At 44.4% G+C, this 24,327-nt stretch overlaps 1 protein-coding gene across 9 annotated transcripts in view; it reads left to right on the top strand.

The window, feature by feature from the left end:
• The first annotated feature begins 20,381 nt into the window (after positions 1-20,381).
• The window catches only part of RALGAPA1 (Ral GTPase activating protein catalytic subunit alpha 1), a 508,613-nt gene continuing 504,667 nt past the window's right edge, over positions 20,382-24,327 (top strand). For 8 of the 9 annotated variants that reach the window (XM_082275707.1, XM_082275706.1, XM_082275704.1 and 5 more), the window contains exon 1: positions 20,382-20,716. In XM_082275707.1, the coding sequence (XP_082131833.1) occupies positions 20,611-20,716 (106 nt within the window). In that variant the 5' untranslated portion in view covers positions 20,382-20,610. The remainder of the gene's footprint in view (positions 20,717-24,327) is intronic. The other variant, XM_082275700.1, reaches the window with a different exon arrangement.

The following is a 24,327-nucleotide window of genomic DNA, read 5'->3' as shown; positions in this document are numbered from 1 at the left end:
TTCATGGTGAGCATGGTCTTAAGACCTTCAAGGACTGGGTCCCCTATATAAGAGGGGCCACAGCCTTGGACCTGTAGAGCACCCTGCATGGAGCGCCTTTGAGATTTGGTATTCCAAGGGTCCGGATTCCAGGGTCCAGCGCCTAAAAAGGACAGCGTTACAGGCAAAACCTCAAATCTACTTCGCAAGGCTTGGGTACCATCTTTTTAGTCCATTGTTTTAGATGGATCCGATAGCTAACCCCTTAGATCCAGTGATCTTTGTTTGGGGTATGATAGCATAATCTTCTTTCTTCTTCTTTGAAACATAACAAACATGTGGAGCACCTCTCCACAGCGATCTTCCCCTTTTAGACACTGGCGAAAAAACTGAGTTACTTCCTGTATGGGAGGAGTTATATAGGGGGTTGTCAATTATGATTGGTTGTCAGTGTCTTTCACCTATAGGTGGCTATATAAGCCATATGGTATGATTTATGGCTCTGTGTCCCGTGATGTACGAAAGGAAAAAAAGTTTTAATCTCATCTGACCACCATAAATGCATCTTTAAGATTCTGAGGCCACATGGAAAAATGAGTTATGGTCAGATAAGGCTAAAATTAAATTATTTAACCTTAACACCAAACGATATGTCTGATGGAAATCAGTGCCATCTTAAGAGCATTAAAGGGCCCCGGGCAATGCAGTGCGCTGGGGCCCCGCCTACACAATCACCTATTGACAGCTTCCAAGTTGGGCGGCAGGGTTCAGTGAACACACACACGGACAGGAGTCAGACTCGACTGTCCTGTGTGTGCCTGTTCCCGTGGAGGTGGACAAACATTCCTGCAGCTGCAGGCTCCCCCTCCACGGCCCAAGAGACCTGACAGCAGTGCAGGGCCGACAGGCGCTTGCCACCTGCTAAGTTCAGGAGCGGGATGCACATGGGAATCGAGACTAATGCTTGGCTGGGGCTGGATCGCTGGGCAGATGGGCCCCCCCCCGCATGTGGGGCCCCCGGGCCACTTCCCAGTGTGCCCATTGGGTAAGAGGGCCCTGGCGGGAATCCAATACAGCTTTACCGACAGTAAAGCATGGAAGTGGTAATATCCTGTTATGGGGGTGTTTCTCTGCAGGAACTGGAGCACTAGTCAGGATAGAATGAAAAATGGATGGGGCAAAATACTGTCAAATTCTTGAGGAATATCTGCTGCCCTCTTCCAGAAAGTTGTAAATGGAAAGAAGGTTTACCTTCCAACACGACAATGAGCCAAAGCACACAGCAAAAAAAAACACAAAGTGGTTGAAGGAGAAAAAGTTGAATGTCCTTGCATGGCCTAGTCAGAGCCCAAACTTAAATCCCATTAACAATCTGTGGAATGACTTAAAGACTGCAGTCCACAAACGGTCAACATCAAATTGAACAGAACATGATTAGTTCTGCAAAGAAAATGGGGCTAATATTGTCTAAATGTGCAAAGTTAGTAGAGACATATCCCAACAGACTAAAGGCTTCAATTAAAGCAAAATGTGGTCCAACAAAATACTGACATGAGGGGGGTGATCCTTTTTTCAACTCAGTGATTCTGTTCTTGAATTTATTTATTTTTTTTAACGTGTTGACACATGTAAACACACACATGACACATGTTGTTACATGTTTTTTACATCTTTCACTTAGACGTTATAAGTTGCACTGAATAAATAGAGCTGAATTAAACAAAAAACGTGTCTGTCTTCATTTTAGGTTGTAAAGCAACAAAATGTGATTACTTTAACCACTTTACCACCGGAGGATTTTGCTGTCTTACGTCCAGGCCACTTTTTGCAATTCGGCGCTGTGCGACTTTAACTGACAATTGCACGGTCGTGCAACGCCGTATCCAAACGAAATTTATGTCCTTTTTTTCCCACAAACAGAGCTTTCTTTTGGTGGTATTTGATCACCTGTGCGATTTTTACTTTTTGCGCTATAAACAAAAAAAAGCGTTTATTTTGAAAAAATAACAATATTTTTAACATTTTTTTATATGAAATTCCCCCCCAAAAAAATTTAAAAATCTAATTTTTTTAAAATTTTTGGCCAATTTGTTTTCTGCTACCTATGTTTGGTAAAAAAAAATCACAATAAGCGTATTTTGATTGGTTTGCGCAAAAGTTATTGTGTTTACTAACTAAGGGAAAGATTTTTGTCATTTTTGGTGTTTTTTTTTTAACGAGTAATGGCGGCGATCTGCGATTTTTTTTGCGGGACTGCGACATTGCGGCGGACAGATCGGACCCTTGACTGACATTTTTGACACTTTTGGGGGTACCAGTGACATTACTGCAGTAATCAGTGCTATATATATGCACTGTTACTGTAAAAATGACACTGGCAGGGAAGGGGTTAATTTTATTGGAGAGGGCGGGGTTAATGTATGCCTGGTGCTTACTGACGTGTGTGGGGGGAGGTGACTGAGTGAGTCAGGGACAGATCGGATGTTCAGCTATGCTAAACACTGCGATCTGTCACTCCCTGTCACTTAGGAGATCCGCCCGCTCTGTTTACACAGGCGGGCGGATCTCCAAACTAGATTCCCTGACGATCGGGGAAGAGCAGCGGCGATCGCCGCCGCTCCTCCCCTGGCCCGACTCCCGCTGTGAATAAAAACAGCGGGAGCGCGCCTCCGGGGGAGGAGTCCAGCGACGTAGTACTACGTTACTGGACGATAACGAACCACTTTGCCGCAGTACGCTCAATGTGAGCGGTCGGCAAGTGGTTAAAGCGGGATGATTTTTTTCTATACCCACAGTATGTGCCCAACATAGTGTTGCAGCAAGACAGAGCCAGGAAACTACTGTTTTCAAATGTGCACAAACAAAATAAAGAGAGCCACACTCCAAACCTTTAACCTTTGTACAGTATACTTTATTGCTGCACCTGGTGCTAGACAGACCACCTGGGCTCCTACCTCTGACGTATTTCACTCGATAAGAACGTATTCGTAGATTGCACCAGGTGCAGCAATTAATTAGAGAGCAGATAAAGGATTGCAGTGCATCTCTCTTTCCCTTTGTTTACGCACATCTCCGCAGTGGGGACAAGCCATGTAATAGCCGGAAACCGGCGTGAAGTTGAGCTGAGGACATGTACTTGTAACAAAACAGCAAATCTTAATTTATTTACTACAAGTACTTATACAGTGATGTCAATTTACGCAACACTTTAAATATAAGTTTTACATTTACATCAGTCTCTGTCCTTAAAGCGATTGTAAAGTCTGTTTTTTTTTTCTATAAAAAAAAAGCAAACATATTATACTTACCTGCTCTGTTGCAGTGGATTTGCACAGAGCAGCCTGGATCCTCTTATTTTCGGTTCCCTCTTCTGTGATCCTGGCTCCTCCCTCCTGTTGAGTGCCCCCATGTAATGTTCCGGTGCCTTTGGTACCCTAAATTACACTTTCCACAAGTGTATGCGCCCCACCATTTACTTTTGGAAAGGTGCGCATACACCTTTAAGACTGGAGCTGTCATCACTCAGCGCCGGACTAGATGGCTATTTAAGGCGTCGGTTTTCACTCACATGTGTTCGTTCAAACACCCTTACCTGGATGCTAACCTTGCTTGAAGCTTCCATGCTTGCAAGCTTACCTCGCTGACGGAACCTCGCCGCGCTGATCCCTGTATCCCGCTACTGGATCATCCGCCTCTCCTGAACCACCCTTCGGCTGTATCGCTAATAGTGCTAAGTACCCCGCAGGGGAATTCTCTATAAACTTATACTAAGCTTACACTATCTAGCTCTGCATAGTAAAGACTGTTTATCACATCTGCATAACTAGATTGCTAGCTCTTGAGACTACTGCTACTTTTCTGCACTGGGTTGATCTCTTTTGTATGTCCACCTGCTATTCTGTCATCTGCTACCATACAACATTGCTAAACCTTCCTGCATCCATCTGCTACTGTCTCACCTTCAAGTGTCTATCACCTACCACCTTCACTCAACCTATCCCTCAACCTTCATCATTGTGTTACCACATACATAAAGTCATTCTAGGAACCAGCTTGCTAATTGTGTGTATTTACTGGCTGAAATAAGACCTTCCACACATGATGAGTCATTGAGGTTGGGAATGGTATCTCAGCATATCTCTTACATGACTGCTGACGTGGAACTATTTCTGCAGCTGAAAATCCACACCATATAAGAAACGCAGGAGCGTTACACCCCACAGCAAGCAGCTTGCTATGGGGGCACCTGAGCCGAGTCACAGCTCGTTGTGGCCATTCAGACATGGATCCCCAGCCCCACCCCTTCCCTCTCCTGATTGGCTAGCTGACTTTGATTGACAGCTGTATCTCAGCCAATCAGGAGGGATGGCTGAGACACTCGTGGACATCGCTGGACAGAGAGGGACCTCAGTTAAGTATTAGGGGGGCTGCTGCATACAGAAGGTAATTTTTATCTTAATGCATAGAATGCATAAAAAAACCTTCTGACTTTACAACTCCTTTAACCACTTCAATACAGGGCAGTTACACCCCCTTTCTGCCCAGACCAATTTTCAGCTTTCAGCGCTCTCACAATTTGAATGAGAATTGCTCAGTCACGCTACACTGTAACCAAACAAAATTTTTATGATTTTTTTTCACACAAATAGAGCTTTCTTTTGGTGGTATTTGATCACAACTGGGTTTTTTTTTGTGATATAAGCAAAAAAAGAACAAAAATTTTGAAAAAAAAAAACACTTTTTTTTAGTTTCTATTATAACATTTTGCAAAAAAATAATTTTTCTTCATACATTTTGGCTAACATTTATACTGCTACTTATTTCTGGTAAAAATAACCCAAATTAGTGTATATTATTTAATCTGTGTGAAAGTTATTGAGTCTAGAAGCTATGGTACCAATAACTGAAAATTGATCACACCTGATGTACTGACGGCCTATCTCCTTTCTTGAGGCCCTAAAATGTCAGGACAGTACAAATACCCCCCAAATGACCCATTTTTGGAATGTAGACCGTCCAAGGTATTTAGTAAGAGGCATGGTGAGTTTTTTGAAGTTGTAATTTTTTCCCACAATTCTTGATAAAATGAAAAAAAAATATTTTTTTATTTTTTTCCCCACAAAATTGTCAATTTATAAACCATTTCTAACACATAGCATGTACACAGCAAAGATGACACCCCAAAATACATTCTTACACTACATGTGTAAGACTTTTACACAGCCTGGCCACTTAACCACTTTAAAGCGGTATTATACCGCTTTTTGACACTTTTAACTACAGGTAAGCCTATAATAAGGCTTACCTGTAGGTACAATTATTATTATGCGCTCTGAAGGTCCGGCGGACCTTCAGAGTTCCTTGTCGGGAGCTTGCCGGAAAATGACTCCCGCGTGCATGCGCGGGAGTGACGTCATCGCTGTGATTGGCCGGAGCCACCGAACCCGGAAGAGACGCCGAAGGATCATGTCAGCTCCCACCGCGGTGTCCGGGGGTCTGTGTCGGGGCTTTGTTCTAAGGTAAGTAATTCATAATGAGCTAGTATGCGATGCATACTAGCTCATTATGCCTTTGTCTTGCAGGATGTTTTTTTTTTTTTAAGTATACAACCGCTTTAAGACTGGAGGATTTTCCTGCTGAATGACCAGACCACTTTTTTCAACTTGGCACTGTTGGCACTGCACGACTTGAACTGACAATTGTGCGGTCATGAAAAATGACTAAAAAAAAAATAATTTTTTTTACAAAAAGTTGTCATTGAAATGATAACATAGGCATAGGCCATAGGCATATGTGTAATTGCACCCCAAAATATATTCTGCTGCTTCTCCTGAGTACAGGGATACCACATGTGAGACTTTTTGGGAGCCTAGCTGTATACGGGACCCCGAAAACCAATCACCACCGTAAGAATTTCAAAGAGCGTAAATTTCTCATTGCACTTTCTCACTGCCTATCACGGTTTCAGAGGCCCTGAAATGTCAAGATAGCACAAAACCCCCCAAATGACCCTATTTTGGAAAGTAGACACCCCAAGCTATTTGCTGAGAGGCATAGTGAGTCCATGGAATATTTTATATTTTGCCACAAGTTTTGGGAAAATTAATTTTGTTTTTAATTTTTTTTTAACTCAAAGTTGGCACTAAAACATAAATAGCTCACACATGACATTGGTAAATGTGGAATGATAGCCCAAAATACATTCTGCTGCTTCTCCTGAGGACAGGGATACCACATGTGTGAGACTTTTTGGGAGCCTAGCTGTGTAAGGGACACTGAAAACCAACCACCACTTTCAGGTTTTCTAATGGCATAAATTGTGCATGCACCTCTGCACTACCTGTCATAGTTTTGGAGGCCCTAAAATTTCAAGATAGCACAAAATCCCCCCAAATTACCAAATTTTGCAAAGTAGACACTTCAAGCTATTTGCTGAAAGGCATGGTGAGTCTATGGAATATTTTATATTTTGCCACAAGTTCCAGGAAAATTATTATTTTTTTTTTGTTTTTTTACACAAAGTTGTCACTAAATTATATATTGCTCACACATGCCATGGGATGGGTATATGTGAAATGACATCCCAAAATACATTCTGCTGCATCTCCTGAGTATGGAGATACCCCATGTGTGAGACTTTTTGGCAGTCTAGACCCCGAAAACCAATCGCCACCTTCAGGCTTTCCAAGTGCGTAAATTGTTGATTTCACTCCTTACTACCTATCACAGTTTTGAAGGCCATAAAATGCCAAGATAGCACAAAACCCCCCAAATGACCCCATTTTGCAAAGTAGACACTCCAAGCTATTTGCTGAGAAGCATGTTGAGTGTTTTGCAGATCTCACTTTTTGTCACAAAGTTTTCAAAATTGAAAAAAGAGGAAAAAAATGCATTTTCCTTTTTTTTCTTAATTTTCCAAAATAAACTTTGTGTAAAAAAACAAAAAAATAATAATTTTCCCGAAACTTGTGGCAAAATATAAACTATTCCATGGACTCACCATGCCTCTCAGCTAATAGCTTGGAGTGTCTACTTTGCAAAATGGGGTAATTTGGGGGGGCCTCTGAAACTGTGACAGGTAGTGCGGAGGTAAAATAAGCAATTTACGCCATTAGAAAACCTGAAGGTGGGGATTTGTTTTCGGGGTCCCGTACACAGCTAGGCTTCCAAGAAGTCTCACACATGTGGTATCCCTGTACTCAGGAGAAGCAGCAGAATGTATTTTGGGGTGTCATTTCACATATACTCATGGCATGTGTGAGTAATATATCATTTAGTGACAACTTTGTGTAAAGAAAAAAAAAGAAATAATAATTTTCCCGAAACTTGTGGCAAAAAAACAAAACAAATTGTAATTTTCCTGAAACTTAGGGCAAAATATAAAATGCTCCATGGACTCAATATGCCTCTCAGCAAATAGCTTTGGGTGTCTACTTTGCAAAAAGGGGTCATTTGGGGGGTGTTTGAACTGTCCTGGCATTTTATGCTCAATCTTAGCCACACATCACCCACTCTTCTAACCACTTGAAGACCAAGCCTTTTCTGTGACTTTTTTTTACATGGAAAAAAAAAAAACTTTTTTTACAAGAAAATTACTTTGAACCCCCAAAAATTATATATTTTTTTAACGCAGAGGCCCTACAGAACAAAATGGTGGATGTTTCAATTTTCTTTGTCACACGGTATTTGCGCACAGATTTTCCAAACGCAATTTTTGCGGAAAAAAAACATTTTTTTTATATTTGCAGAAATACACTATATAATTCCTAATGGTTTGGTAAAATGTAAAATATGATCTTATGCCAAGTACATAGATACCAAACATGACATGCTTTAAAAATTGTGCAGGCCCGTGCAGCGGCAACAAACTACGTACGGTTTTAAAAGCCTTTAAAAGTCTTTACAGGTTACCACTTTGGACTTACAGAGGAGGTCTACTGCAACCACACACGTGTGGTTATGAGTAAGCGACCTACAGCGTCGTAAAATGCGTCAACCAGACACGTCTGTTTGCACACTGTCTGTCTACTTTATTTATGAGGAATAAAGAAACTTTTGATTTCATCATAATACCCTGAGTGCGGTCTCAAACTTGGATTTCTTCTATTCTCGGATGACGCATCTGACCTGCACCGGGTTTGGAACATACACCTGAGCAACTTCCCCCCTCTTCATTGTCTCGTGCTGTACCCTGTGCTAATAATCCACTAGTGTGTGGTAGCGACGGAAACAGTCACCGTGGCAAAGACCAGGTCAGTCAGGACAGTCGGGACAATAATTAGGGGTGTCACGCCTAAATCCGAGCTTGCTGCAAACATGGCATCTTTTTTGGGGGTATCTTTGGGTAGGGGTACTCGGGAGGAATTCCAGAAAATGCCTCTCATGCAGCTGGCTCACTGCATCTGGTTGGGGAAGTTGAGCAGGAGCACCAGCTGGATACAGAAGGGCTCTGATTATCTCTTCTTTGTATTATGATATAAGACAAAAGCGTTGTAAATAGCCAATTGAAATAGGTATACAGACACTTTTTTGTACCAGCGTCTGGCCTTACGGGCAATTTAGTACGGTCCCATCATCTGGTCGTTAAGGTCCACCCCTCCCATTTTAAGGTTATAGTCGTGGACACAGAGGGGCTTCTCAACAACAACACCGGTGACGGTAGTAATTTCGACTGCCGTATCTGGGTGAATGGAGGTCAGAACAAAAACGTTCCGTTTGTCTCTCCACTTCACTGCAAGCAATTCATCACACCTCAAGCAGGCTCTCTCCCCCGGACTCAGTGGGGCATTTACTAGCCGTTGGAAGAAGCCCCGGCGCTTAGATCGCACGGTGCCAGAAGCGCCAATTTGTAATTGAAAGAGGTGTCTAAAAAGTGGCACACTTGAATAAAAATTGTCCACGTACAAGTGGTACCCCTTTCCGAATAAGGGTGACACCAAGTCCCAAACTACCTTACCGCTGCTCCCTATGTAGTCTGGGCAGTCGGGGGGCTCCACAGAACTATCTTTTCCCTCGTAGACACGGAAACTAACTGTATAGCCTGTGGCCCTGTCACAGAGCTTATACAGCTTGACCCCGTATCTGGGGAGATACTGTTTCATAGCAAGGCGGCCAGTAAACTTTATCAGGGACTCGTCAACGCAGACATCTTGTTCGGGGGTAAACAAGGCTGCAAACCGCTGATTGAAGTGGTCTACGAGGGGCCGAATTTTGTGGAGTCGATCATATTCAGGGTCTCCCCGAGGATGCATGAACCAAAATATTTGTTCGTATCGAGCCCTGGACATAGCAGCAGAGAACAGGCGCATTTGATGAATTGGGTAAGTGGACCAATATAACCGCAATTCATTCTTTTTTGTAATGCCCATGTTGATTCCAGGCGAATGGTCTGGCAAGGGGTGAATTTGGGTTGGCGGCGATGAATTGACGTGCATACAAATTTGATTGATCCACAATAGATCTGTAAAGATCTTTAGTGAAAAACAGCTCAAAAAAATTAAGGGGGAAGTACTGGCGCTGTAAAATCTGTGGGCTGCCAATTAGGATATGCCAGCGCTTCAGGGAGGACACTATGGGCTCTACGGGCCTGTCTTCGAATACGCGGTGGCTGCGGGCCACTACTTGTGCTAGCCACCGCACCAGCTTCAATGAAGGTGAAGATATAATTTGTTGCAAATTCAAGTGTGTCCAGGAACTCTGGTGGGGGGTGCCCTAAAGGACCCCTGTGTTACTTCCCTGACTCAGAAGGACTGCAGGTCATACAGCATGGTGACTTGCCCTGTTTCCTTCAAGAAGTACTTTGAAAGACAGCCAGAGGGCGCTGTGTCTCACTTCATCAAAGGACTCTGCCTAGTTAGTCAGTGTGAGGGTACAGACTTCTACTTGCTAAGAAGTTGATTATGCGAGTCAAGACACTGGACAGCAGAGGCAGTCAGGGAAGGAAGTGGAAAGGTCGCCCTTAGAGTAAAAAGGAGGGTCTTTCCACTCAACTGTCTACACCAGGGCTTCCCAAACTTTTTTGGGCCAAGACCCATTTCTGAATACAGTTTTTTTTCGGGACCCACTTGCTTGTAATTGAATATTGTAAAGCGCTATAGAATTTGTTGGCGCTATATAAATGCAACTAATAATAAAAATAATGCATATTTTAAAGGGAGGGTGATGTTAAATTAAAAATATCAATTTACTACTTTTCAATTTATTATTGAATACACTTGCCAGATGTTCTAAGTGAGGGGTCAGAAACCTGTTAACATATGCCACACAATAAGCGGAGTTGTAAGTAATCAGCATCCTCATAGACAGTATAAGGCAGGCAGAGGACAGAAATCAACCACCCAGGACAGGGATCAGCAGGCTATATGGCACTCACCCTCCTTCCTCTCCCAGCGGTCCACAGTGAAGGTGAAGCCCCTGTTTGCCCTCTCCAGGGCCCAGCACACCTCACCCAGAGTCTCCATGATGAGGAGCTCTATGCTGGTCTTGGTGTCTTGGCTCTTCTCCTTCAAATCCTCTACTGGGGTCACAGAGGCTGCCATGAACTCCTGACACTGCCTGGCCACCTGGTCCTCATATTACACAGAGGCTGCAGTATCTGCCCGCTATAGCTGAGAGAATCACAGCGCCAGTCTAGCCACCACCGCTGCCGCCAGCAGGACCAAGGAGCTGGCTTTACACCCCATGAACATATCCTACATAACAGCCCATATACGTACTCACTGATGCAAGTATCCTCCTTGCGGGAAATGCAGGCCAGCCTCTGTAAACTATGTGGGCGGGCTCCTGAATCCATCGCGATTTGACTGCTCTGGCTCTCTGTAATTTGCGCAGGCTCGCACAGCACAATTTAAACAGGCCCGCTCTCAGTGATTTCTGGCTCAGCGGGACCCACTCAAACGCAGCTCGCGACCCATCAATGGGTCCCGACCCATAGTTTGGGAACTCCTGTTCTAGACAGTTAGTCTTGTATTTTCCAAAAGTGTATGCAGTTGACTAACTTTTGCATTCATTTTTCTCTATAGGTGGGATCATCTTAGAGACAGTCAGCTAGGAAATGTACATTGTATTTTGCTTTGAAATCCCCACCAAGTGAGTTCGTTTGGTGGGGGGTGCATCAGTTCTCATACACAGAGTATGTACCTTCTGTAGTTCTGTCCTGGGGCCAATCCTGTTTAATTTATTCATAAGTGATCTAGAGGAGGGGATATCTAGTACAATCTCAGTATGTGCGGGTGATACTAAACTAAGCAGGCCAATATCTTCTATACAGGATGTGGAAACCTTACAAGCGGACCTGAACAAAATAATGGGGTGGGCAACTACATGGCAGATGAGGTTTAATGTTGAAAAATGTAAAGTAATGCACTTGAGTGCCAGAAACCAGAAAGCAAGCTACTCACTAGGGGGGGAACCTCTGGGTGAGTCTAGGATGGAAAAGGACCTGGGGGTACTGGTAGACAACAGGCTTGGCAGTGGCATGCAATGCCAAGCTGCTGCAAGCAAAGCCAACAGAATACTGGGATGTATAAAAAGGGGGATTCACTCCAGAAATAAAGAGATTATTCTCCCTCTCTACAAGACTCGGGTCCGGCCACATCTGGAGTATTCTGTCCAGTTCTGGGCGCCGGTCCTCAGGAAGGATGTGCTGGAACTGGAGAGAGTCCAGAGAAGCGCAACAAAAATAATTAGTGGAATGGAGGACATCAGCTATGAGGAAAGACTACAAGCACTGAACTATTTCTCTCTGGAGAAGAGACGATTGAGGGGGGATATGATATCAATGTACAAATACTGTACTGGCCACCTAGCATAAGGAACAAACTATTCAGAGAAAGAGAATACAATAAGACACGTGGCCACTCACTAAAGCAAGAGGAAAGGCGGTTTAACCTTAAAATACTTAGGGGCTTCTTCACTGTAAGAGCAGTAAGGATGTGGAATTCTCTTCCGCAAACAGTCGTATCAGCAGGGAGCATTGATAGTTTCAAAAAACTATTAGATGGGCACCTTAAAGACCACAACATACAGGGGTATACAATGTACGGTTAACAGCAAACACACACACACATCATAGGTTGAACTAGATGGACTGATGTCTTTTTTCAACCTCACTATGTAACTATGTAAAGCTATATTTTTTCACCGTAATTTATTTGTACATTTGTTGTTTTCCTTCTCCCCTTTCCAGGTTTCTGGGATACTCCTGAGTTTTTGGCCAGTGTTTTTGACAGGAGGCGGCTGCCTCAGAGTCAGAGGGACCTGACTCAGTTTGGTGTGAGGTGGATGTAGCACCCTACAAGGTAGGTGCTAGGCAAAAGTATAGTGGGCCTTGGCTGTCTAACAGCAGGGCCATGATTTTCAGCTGGGCTGTCATGTCTCCCAGGTGTGGCTGCTGAGAGGGGAGACTCCCCACTGGCTCCATCAGAGGATTCTCATTGGGTAGTGAAGGAAACCCAATCAGAGGCACATTCAGGCTTGTATCTACCCCAGAAGGCAGATTCTGCCGCAGAGGATTCTGGGAATGGGTATAAGTTTAAGGGGAACGCATGATGCAGAGTCTTTGGTGGGAAGCAGAGTCCCAGGAGGGAGGGTACGGCTGTCTCTCCTCCTGTCAGAAGGATCGGGTGTCTTGGGTGGCTGCCTGAGAGTCCAGAGAGAAAGCTGAGCTGCGGAGAGGATCCGGTGTGCCAAGGACCAGTGGAGATAGAGGGGTTCAGTTCCAGGAAAGCATTCCAAGTTCGTGAGTATGTGAATTGTGAATTGCCCCTGAGGGTCTGCCTAGTGTAGAGGGGACCACTCCGGTGAAGGTCCCAGGGATCCAGGAGCCAGCTAGTGTCAAGGGGGTGCCTAGTGAGAGGACCCTGATGTGTCAGAGGGGGCGTTAGTCGGCATTCAGCTTGCATCAGGACAGCACTACCAGGCATTTTTCTACAAAGTGTCCCAGTTAAACCTAGTTGAGCCAGAGGAGTATCCCACTCATTCCCTTCTCCCATCCCCATTACAAAATAAACAAAACCAACCAAAGATGCCGGAATGGTCATTGTCTCACCTCTCACACATCTCAACTCTCACACTTGGGTTTTCAACTTAAATGTGTTGGAAGTGTTACTGGTAACAGTGGCAGACCTATATCAGGCCTAATGCCTGGAAATCCTGCTACACTTATAAATTATATAGGGTCTGTGATTAAAAGTACAATTTCAGTCTTTGCAGATGACACCAAGCTTTGCAGTGGAATAACTTCCTTACAGGTTGTCTCCAACTTACAAGCTGATATCAATGCACTGTTTAATTTGTCAACCATATGGCAAATGAGGTTTAATGTTGATAAATGTAAAGTTATGCACTTGGGGGCTAAGAATATGCATACCTCATACATACTAGGGGAAGAAAAACTGGGGGAATCCATAGCAGAGAAGAATCTGGGTGTTCTGGTAAATCCTAAGCTTAATAATAGCATGCAATGCCAAGCTGTGGTTTCCAAAGCAAGCAAAGTCCTTTCTTGTATTAACAGAGGCATGGACAAATATTCCAGAGTAACCGATACATTGTGTGAAAAGGTAAAGCGTTGGTTACCCCAACTTTTCATATCCCTGATATGTGCCTGCTGTACCATGTACTTGTATGAGAAAGTATCCTGTTCTATTTGTATTTCTTCCTTTATGTGAAATCCCTGGTGTTCCTGCCAATCCGTCTCCTGTCCTTTTAAGAACTGACCACACTAAGCAGGAGAACACGCCATATTCAGTTCTCTAGTTATGCTGGGAACTCAGTGTACTCTCCTTCAATGATCAGACTTGTGCTGACATGCCCACTGCACAGCCATTTACTGGGAAGCTCAGTATGCTGCTGCACAGAAGGAATGTGGTCACTTAAAAAAAGGGAAAAAAGGTATTTATAAGGTGTTGTTTTTTTTTTTTTTACATCTATACAAAAATGTTTTGTCTTTCATTTCTCTTTGAAACTGATTTGGTTGTTTTACAAGGTAATCATTTATACTCACTTTTAATAAAACAGGCCAACCTGGTCTTCAAACACTACAGTACCTGTCTTTATTATGCATTTAGGCTGGAGCATGGAGCATCTGTCCATTTTTTCGAACTTAAAGGATGCGTTTTGTTGAACATAGGTGTGTTTTTCCATTTCCAAGATCCAGTCCCCCAGGGTAGGAGGGTTGGGCAAGACCCAACGAGAGGCTATCAACTTACGGGCCAAAAAAAGTGATCTTATAACAGCCACTACCTGTTCATGTTCCAGATTGTTGGTATAGAATATTATTATGCCATATTATTAGGCATAGAACGGCATCTAGAATTAATGCAGTGTTATAAAGAGAATTTATCATATCTAATACATCCTGTTAATACCCGTATAATTTGGGACATCTCCAAAACAAGTGAACAAAAGAGCCAGGACTGGATTGGGCACATCTTGGACATTCAGGATTATCCTTCCTACTTATCCTATGCAGCAGTTCTGGCGTTCGATAGCACCTATGCAACATGAAAAATTGAGTTACTCTCTGAGTTGGAGACAGCGAAAACAACTGAATGTTCTTCATTTTTTGATCCCATATGTCTCCTAGAGCCACATCATTGTCCAACTCCCATTTTTGCCTACATGGTATTGGAAATTTAAGAAACAAATTAGACAGCAATCGCATGCAAACTTAGAAATGAGGCTGTTTGTGTTATTAACTTGGACTACACTGTCCAAGATGGAAATTAAAAAATAAGAGGTGTTCGGGACCAAACCGTGGGATTTCAGAGCATGTCTTAGTTGTAGGCACTGGAAAAACTACCTCCGATACAGACTGTAGTCCATACAGAGCCACTGATATTCCACATCTTCTAGCTGGACTCGAGACTGCTCCTTCCACCTCATCTGCAAGTTGTCTCTTTGAGCTATCTGGGTGCAAAGGGGACACCCATGCAAGCATGCCCCCCACAGCCAAGCCGCGTGCATCCATAGACATACACAGAGCACATAAAAAAGCAATTCCCCAATTTTTCTTCCTCCCTGAAAATAAATGACAGCTTGTAATTTCCCTTACCCTCAGCAAAGCTCTGCAATTTAGAAATAGGGGTTACGCAGCATGGTGGGCCCTGGCACCAGTGGCATTGAAGAGTGAAAAAAGTAAGTGTTTGGGGGCATGGGGAATATACAGTAAATGTGCAAGGTGTTTTTTCACCTTTATACTGTAAATGCATTAGGGTAAATAAAGCCTAAAATTTAGAGCTACTTTAACCACTTGCTGACTTCCAAACGACGATTTACGTCGGCAGTCAGCCCCTCACAGGCAAAGTGACGTAGGTCTACGCCGCTAGCCTGTGAGGCTCTAGGGAGCGAGCGCGCGCCGCTGGAGGTGCGCTCCCGCTCGCTCACAGACCCCCCCTGCGCGAGGGACCGGTGGACCCGATGTCCGCTGGTCACTCGCGATCGTCAGTTACAGCGGGAGAAAGGCAGGCGGCTAATGTAAACAAAGCCACCTGTCATTCTCCCCTGTGTAACAGAACAGATCATACGGTCCTGCTATGTAGGACCGTTGATCTCTGCTGTTATATCACAAGCCACATCCAATTACAGTTAGAATCACTCCCCTAGGGACACACTTAACCCCTCCTTCTCAGATAAAGTTAACCCCTTCCCTGCCAGTGTCATTTTTACAGTAACAGTGCATATGTATAGCACTGATTACTGTAGTAATGTCACTGGTAACCCCAAAAGTGTCAAAAATGTCAGTCAAGGGTCCGATCTGTCTGCCGCAATGTCGCAGTCCCGCAAAAAAAATCGCAAATCGCCGCCATTACTCATGAAAAAAAAAACAATAAAAATGACAAAAATCTTTCCCTTAGTTAGTAAACGCAATAACTTTTGCGCAAACCAATCAAAATATGCTTTTTGCGATTTTTTTTACCAAACATATGTAGCAGAAAACAAATTGGCCTAAAATGTTAAAAAATTTAGATTTTTACATTTTTTTGGGGGGAATTTCATATAAAAAAATGTGAAAAATGTTGTTATTTTGCAAAATTGTCGCTCTTTTTTTGTTTATAGCGCATGATCAAAAAATCGCACAGGTGATCAAATACAACCAAAAGAAAGCTCTGTTTGTGGGAAAAAAAGGACGTCAATTTCATTTGGGTACAGCGTCGCAAGACCGCGCAATTGTCCGTTAAAGTCACGCAGTGCCGAATCGCAAAATAAGCCCTGGTCAGGAAGGGGGTAAAATCTTCCAGGACTTAAGTGGTTAAAGTGTTACTAGGGGAGTGATTTTGATCTCTAAAGAGCTTACAGGTATAGGTGTCTGCCTTCGTCCCTGGGTTATTTGTATATATAGGGTTGGTACCTCAGGCCAATTGGGTGGGACTTTTGAGGCAAGTGAATTCATACAAGATATATATAAAAAAAAGTATTGTTGTATTTAATAGAAAGGTTTTTTTTAAATCAAACAAAGGGATGTTTGTACAGTACATAATAACATGTGATGGGTTATAGACCCAAGTGGATAGGTGCTAAAAGTTAGGAAATATATAGTGACAGGTGTCAAACGGTGACTTTTTGTAGGAATATAAATCTCTGTCCCTCCATGCTGTGTGGCTAGGAAGTTTTTTCAGAGAAAATTCCTGCGTAGCCTACGCGTTTCGGCTTTTAGTAAGCCTTTTTTATGGAATATTGTCACCATTCCTGTAACAATAGTGTAGAAAAACTTATATATTATTGCTTTATATATAAATACCATGAATTAAATTATGTGGTATGAGATAAAGTATACATACATAGATTATTTTCTTATTCCATGTATGGTTCTTTTGCCCTTCACTGAACAATGAGAACCTACAGGAGCCTGCAATGATATATATCATTATATCATGTAGGGTTTGATAGAGTGGGTGGGAAAGTAAGTATATGGTCCCGAGCATAATTGGACTACTTACAGTTGCGCACTTTTGGAGACAAGTATTAAAGCCACAAGATTGGTTTGTGCTCAAATTGGGTCATGCACCAGACTGTGGTTGATGATCCCATCTGGATCTGCAGGTATATTCTGCAGATTATAAGAGGTGAATAATAGTATAAAGTATATATAATATATATACACACACATACATACACACATATATATATATATATATATATATATATATATATATATATATATATGTCTTTTGGAAAAGTAAGTTTCTGGTACAATTTTTGATGTATTACTGACCCAGATATGTTGCAATCTCAGCTTAGTGGTTAAATTGTAAGTCTCTAGGTGAGGTGTAAAGATATTTGATAGAAAGGTTATAATTATTCAATTGTTTTTGTGTATTTATTCGGGGTTGGAGGTAAATTGATCAGATAAGACTCACAGTTTTTGTCAGGTAGGTAATCCCATCTGACTTGTTGGACTCAGAGGCTTGAGATCTGTTGTAGATGGAATTGACAGTTCCTTTAATAGTACCAAAGTGTACTAGTAAGGTGTCTCAAGCATATAGTGTGAGGAAAAAGACTAAGGCTTCTTTCACACGGTCCGCCTCCGCAGGCGGATCCGTGTTGCTCAGCGGGGATCGATCCGCGATCCCCGCTGAGCCGGGCGGATGACAGCTCCGTCTCCACTTGCAGAGCGGAGAGGGAGGTGTCTCAGCACCCGCTGCCCTCTATGGGGGATCGGAGGAGAGCGGACTGCTTGTCCGCTCTCATCAGATCCGCTCCGCTCCGATTACTGAACGGATGGAAAAATAGGGTTTCCATCCTTCCAGATTTCAGCACAGGATCGGATGCAGATGGCATCGGGTGTCAGCAGAGGTGACCTCCGCTGACACCCGCTGCCCCATAGAGCTGCATGGAGGATCCGATCAGATCCGCCTAAAAAACTGACAGGCGGATCTGATCGGACCGCCCGTGTGAAAGAGCCCTTACATTTCAAGGGAGGGGTTGTTTCCTGACTCGTGGTGGCTCCTGCATCCTTCCTTCTCCCTCTCTGCTCTGATTGACAGCACTGATGTGACTGCACTGATATGACTGCACTGATGAGACTGCACTGATGGTCACTGATGAGATGGCACTGATGAGGCTGCTCAGATAGGCTGCACTGACGTGACTGCTCTGATAAACTGCACTGATCTGATTGCTCTGATAGACTACACTGATGAGATGGCCCTGATGAGACTGCATTGATGAGACTGCACTGATGGGCACTGATGAGATTGCACTGATGATAAAGGGGGGCTCTGATGGTAAACTGGAACTTTAAAAGTAAAGGGTTTTTTTATCCAGCAGTCACTGGACTGTGAGAAACTGGGTTTAAAACTGCACTGCCCAATTTCTCACAGTCAGGGCAATGCTACATGTCAGCTAACCACACTCTTTTACTTCTATCTTTTAGACTTTAAAGCGGAGTTCCAGCCATTTCACTTACCTGTCCGATGTGGCCGCCCGAAGCCTCGATCCTCTCCCTCGGCGCCGGCATCACTGCTGTGGGCACCCGGCTGTGACAGTTTGCGGCTTCACAGCCGGGTACCCACTGCGCACGCACGAGTCGCGCTGCGCGTCTTGATTGGCCGGCAATCTTCTGGGACCTCTGACGTGTCCCAGAAGATTGCAGGGAGGGAGGGGGAGAGGAGAAATTACGTTCAGGGCGCCGCGGCGCTCCGAGCAGAAGTGGGAGCGGGTACATGTCAAAACTAGGTACCCGCTCCCCTCCCAAAAAAATGACATGCCAAATGTGGCATGTCAGGGGGTTAGAATACCTAAAGCGGAAGTTCAATTTTTGGGTGGAACTCCACTTTAAGATAGAAGTAAAGAAATGCTGTTAGCTGACAAAGATAGTATCTCTTTTTTTCATGTAGCACTGTCCTGACTGTAAGAAATTGGGCAGTTTAGTTTTATACCCAATTTCACACAGTCACTCCTTGCTGACACCATCACTAAGGCCCCTTTCACACAGCGAGTCCAATCATTTCTTCCTGTCAGTTTTTCAGGCGGACCTGATTGGAAGGTCCATGCATCCCTATGGACAGGGGATGTAAACAAACTATTTAAACACACCCCTTTAACCCTCCTCTTATGTTAGATGTTAGAATTCCGTTACTATCCATGATGTTAGGGTCGGTTTTGACCCGTGTTTTAAATCAGCCATAAAATACCCTCTGAATAATTATTTATCATCAAATTTGTTTCTTACCTCTTTGTTACCTTGTTAGGCTTCTTTATCCTTGAAAAGATTGGTTTTAATATTTTTGGTGTGACCCCTAGACCTTTCTTTTGATAGCATACCTCTCATTGTTAAATTGAAAAAAATGGTAAAATAAAGTCAGCAACTCTGAAATGAATTGGTCCTATGTTTCTTCACTTTATTTAGAGAAGTAGACAAGCAGGAAAAGAGATAGGCCCCTCCCTAACTACAGCTCACAGGGTTGAGAGGTGATTGGCTGTCAGTGTTACTAAGCAGAGAGAGTGTTTATGATTTCAGTTTTGGCACTTATTAGTGTCCTAAAATCCTATATTATAACTGGGTCAGAATTGACCCTAACACCATGAACGTCTTAATTTTCACCACAGTATTTTATAATTTAGTGAAAAGGATTATTTTTCTATTACATTGTTTAAATAGAGGTTCCTGACAAAGTAAAAAAATCTTGATGCAATAAACAAATTTATGTGATACTTATAGACAGTCAAAACCTGAAAACGGGTCAGTTTTGACCCTAACACAAGAGGAGGGTTAAGCCACGCCCAATAAAACCATGCCCATTTTCGCCTTGGTGAGCTTAGCATGCCTCTTTTTTTTAAGATGCTGGAGACGCCCACAAAAATGGATGCCCCACCCCTAATTACCATACTCGGTCTACACTGCCTTTCTGCCAAAAGATGTCCCTAAAAATGTTTTGGGACACATTGGCAGCTATGGCCATGGAGGGGCAGGGAAGACCGGAAACTGAGTGATCAGGGGTCATGTTTGCTCAGTTCTCGAGCTTAGAGCTGGCGACTTCTTTTATTTCAGCTTTAAAGTATAACCAATCCCTAAACCTACCTATCAGCCATAATGTCCTTGGCTAAGGAGTGTCAGTTTTTGTATATTATGTTACAACGTACCTTTTTGAGGTACTGCATCTAGTTACTACACAATGAGGGGGGCCTCCAAGAATAGAATCCACAGGGATCCTAGGGTGACAACACTGCTTCTGCATAGGGCTCTGCTCTGGGAGCGTTGTCACCCTAGGATTGGAAGCATAAGAACTGTGTAAGAAAACAATACAGCTGGAATAAGTGGAGGGTTGATTTTAGGACTAATTACACTTTAATATGTGATTGTATATGGATGGTCTCCTGTACACAATGAATGTATAAAACAAATGCCCACATAGAGCAGTAATGTCCAGCTGTGACACTAGGGGGCAGGGCTGAGCGGTGGATAGCTCGGCGATCGATTGCTTTGTTATCCTGGAGACAGAAGGGGGCGGCCATGTTGGATGTATCGGTGTAACCTGCTTCTGTCAGAGCGGGGAGACCCGCAGCCCTCCCATCACATCCCAGGGACCGGGCAGTCCTTCTCCCGGGACGGGACGAACCTTCCATCTACCAGGCGGGGAGATCCCCGGGGACTGAGCCGGCGCCGCCCTCCGCCCACCTCTCTCCTCCGGGATGTTCTCTAAAAAAACTCACGGCGATGTGAAGAAATCAAGCCAGAAAGTGCTGGACCCTAAGAAGGACGTGCTGACCCGACTCAAACACCTGCGGATCGTCATCGGTGAGCGGCCTGTGCGGGGCCCGGGCTGGGATTGGAGGGGGGCCCCGGGGTGATGCTCCGATCATCAAGGGTGTGGGCGAGGCTGCCGCGACCCCTGCTGGAACATGTGGGAACAGCAGGGGATCTGGGGGGATAGGATGTATGTACATAATGGAATCTGGGGGGATAGGATGTATGTACATAATGGGATCTGGGGGGCAGGATAGGGGTACATAATGGGATCTGGGGGGGGGGGGGACAGGATAGGGGTACAGGATGGGATCTGGGGGGCAGGATAGGGGTACAGGATGGGATCTGGGGGGACAGGATAGGGGTACAGGATGGGATCTGGGGGGGCAGGATATAGGTACATAGTGGGATCTGGGGGGACAGGATAGGGTGATAGGATGAGATCTGGGGGACAGGATGGGATCTGGGGGGACAGGATGTATGTAAATAATGGGATCTGGGGGGTCAGGATAGGGGTACAGGATGGGATCTGCAGGTGACAGGATAGGGGTACATAGTGGGATCTGGGGGGGACAGGATCTGGGAAATGTTTGTTTATAGTGTGGCGGGGTGATAACATGAGGGTTTAGGATTTGCTCCCAAGTGACAGGATGTGGGAACAGGATGGGATCAGGAGTGACTGTACACTATGTGGTCATAGAATGTTTTGGCATGACAGGATATGGGGATAGGATTTGCACTTGGATGAAAGTATGTGGGTACATTATGGGAACTGGAGTGACAGGATGTGGGTACAGGATTTGATCTAGGGAGACAACGTGTACATGGTATGTTCTTTGGGGTGACAAGATATGGGGATAGTATTTTCCCTTGGGTGTCAGGATGTGGGAGCTGGATTTGATGTGGGAGCAGGATGTGATGTCGGGTGTGGGTATGTGGGGGAGCAGGATGTGAGGTGGGGTGTCGGTATTTGGGAGCAGGATATGATGTGGGTTGGCAGTATGTGGGAGCAGGGTGTGATATGGGTTGGCAGTATGTGGGAGCAGGGTGTGATGTGGGTTGGCAGTATGTGGGAGCAGGGTGTGATGTGGGTTGGCAGTATGTGGGAGCAGGGTGTGATGTGGGTTGGCAGTATGTGGGAGCAGGGTGTGAGGTGGGGTGGTGGTATGTGGGAGCAGGATGTGATGTCGGGTGTGGGTATGTGGGGGAGCAGGATGTGAGGTGGGGTGTCGGTATTTGGGAGCAGGATATGATGTGGGGTGGTGGTATGTGGGAGCAGGATATGATGTGGGGTGGTGGTATGTGGGAGCAGGATGTGAGGTGGGGTGGTGGTATGTGGGAGCAGGATGTGAGGTGGGGTGGTGGTATGTGGGAGCAGGGTGTGATATGGGTTGGCAGTATGTGGGAGCAGGGTGTGATATGGGTTGGCAGTATGTGGGAGCAGGGTGTGATATGGGTTGGCAGTATGTGGGAGCAGGGTGTGATATGGGTTGGCAGTATGTGGGAGCAGGGTGTGATATGGGTTGGCAGTATGTGGGAGCAGGGTGTGATATGGGTTGGCAGTATGTGGGAGCAGGATGTGATATGGGTTGGCAGTATGTGGGAGCAGGGTGTGATATGGGTTGGCAGTATGTGGGAGCAGGGTGTGATATGGGTTGGCAGTATGTGGGAGCAGGGTGTGATATGGGTTGGCAGTATGTGGGAGCAGGGTGTGATATGGGTTGGCAGTATGTGGGAGCAGGATGTGATATGGGTTGGCAGTATGTGGTGCATTGTGTACTTTGAGGTGATAAGATGGGGTACAGGATGTGATCAGGGGGGAATGGATGGATCAATGTATATATCACCAGCACACTGTAGAGCATGGAAATTAACATCCAAATGTTTATTTGAGAAGGTGACATCACAGCACTAAGGTGTAACATTTCAGGGTGACAAAAGACCCCTTCATCAGGGGGTCCTGCGAGCCCCCGAAATGTTTCACCTTACTGCTGTGATGTCACCTTCTTGAATAAACACTTGGGCATTACTTTTGGTAATGCACTGTATGCTGGTGATTTATACTTTTTCTCCTATAGTGCTACAGTACTCACTCTGTGGCATTTTGCAGAAATGTGTGTGACAGGAGTATTACACAGGTATTAGGATGGGGTGCGGGAAGTGTTGTGGGGTGATGGGGTGCGGGAAGTGTTGGCGGGTGATAGGATGGGGTACAGGATGTGTTGTGGGGTGATGGGGTGCGGGAAGTGTTGTCAGGTGATAGGATGGGGTACAGGATTCTCTGTGGGGTGATAGGATTGAGTATGGGACGTGCCGCGGGGTAATAGGATGAGGTAATATCAATGTTTTGTTTGTTTTTTTCACATACGTTGGATTTGGTTAACTGCTTTTATAACAAGCAATGAAATCCTTGTGTAGCCCAGGTTTGGGTGTGTTGGTTGTCTGGTCCCCTGTAATGCACTGTTGTTTCATCAGCTATCCTTCCCTATCACTAGGGGGCACTGTACCAAACAGCGAGTGATTGCTCACCTATGTTTTTATTTGATTTACTAACCATTTTGATGAATTTACTCTTGAGCTGCACGATTCTGGATAAAATGAGAATCACTATTTTTTTTTGCTTAGAATAAAGATCACGATTCTCGGCGTGACATCATCTTTTACATTATACGAAGAAGTGGGATAACTTTACTGTTTAGCCTTTTTTAAAATTCATTAAGTGTATTTTTTCCCAAAAAAATGTATTTGAAAGACTTCTGCGCAAATACAATGTGATATAAAAGATTGCAAAGATTGCCATTTTATTCTGTAGGGTCTCTGCTAAAAAAAATAAATAAAAAATGTGTTTATGTAATGTTTGGGGGTTCTAAGTAATTTTCTAGCAAAAAATACTGATTCTAACTTGTAAGCAACAAATGTCAGAAAAAGGCTTAGTCTTTAAGAGGTTAAACTGCCCTCACTTACAGACAAAAGTTCAATCCTTTGATCTAAAAGAACAATATGATACATTGTAAAACATTGTGTTTATAGTTATCTAGCAGCCTTAACAATGTTGATAAACATTTGCTGGATGCTCTTTTTTTTTTGACAGCTGTGATTGAGCAGAGAACGGCTCTATGAGAATCAAGGACATGCCGTTTTAATATCCTGAGGGGAGGGGGGGGGGGGGGCAAATCGAGATCATGATGTTTTTAATGATTAATCATGCAGCAATAATATTACTCGAATGAGGAGAAATGCTCTCTAGAGCCCTTGTACTGCTGGTCGGGAGCCTGGGTTCTAGAAGATCGGATCTAAAGTAGAATTCCAGGCAGTAGTGTATTTTGGTTTTGTGCTGCCCTAGGCAAGACTAAAATTAGGCGCCCCCCCCCCCCCTATGCAAATTTGCCCCACTCCTTCCTTTTTAACGGATGTGACTCCCTCCAAAATGTAAGGACTACAAGTCCCAACATGAACCCCTGAGATGTCACGAGAGGGGGGGGGGTGAGAGGGGGTGGGAGAGAGACGGGGGGTGGGAGAGAGGGGGGTGGTTGAGAGAGGGAGAGAGAGGGGGGATGAAAGAAGGGGGTGGGTGAGGGAGAGTGAGAGGGGGATGAGGGAGGGATGAAAGAGAGAGAGAGAGGGGGGGGGGTGAGAGAAAGGGGGGTGAGAGAGAAAGGGGG

Source organism: Pelophylax lessonae (assembly GCF_965119305.1).
Source record: "Pelophylax lessonae genome assembly, chromosome: 13".
Classification (NCBI taxonomy): Eukaryota; Metazoa; Chordata; class Amphibia; order Anura; family Ranidae; genus Pelophylax; species Pelophylax lessonae.
This window is presented reverse-complemented; position numbering and strand designations above follow the sequence as displayed.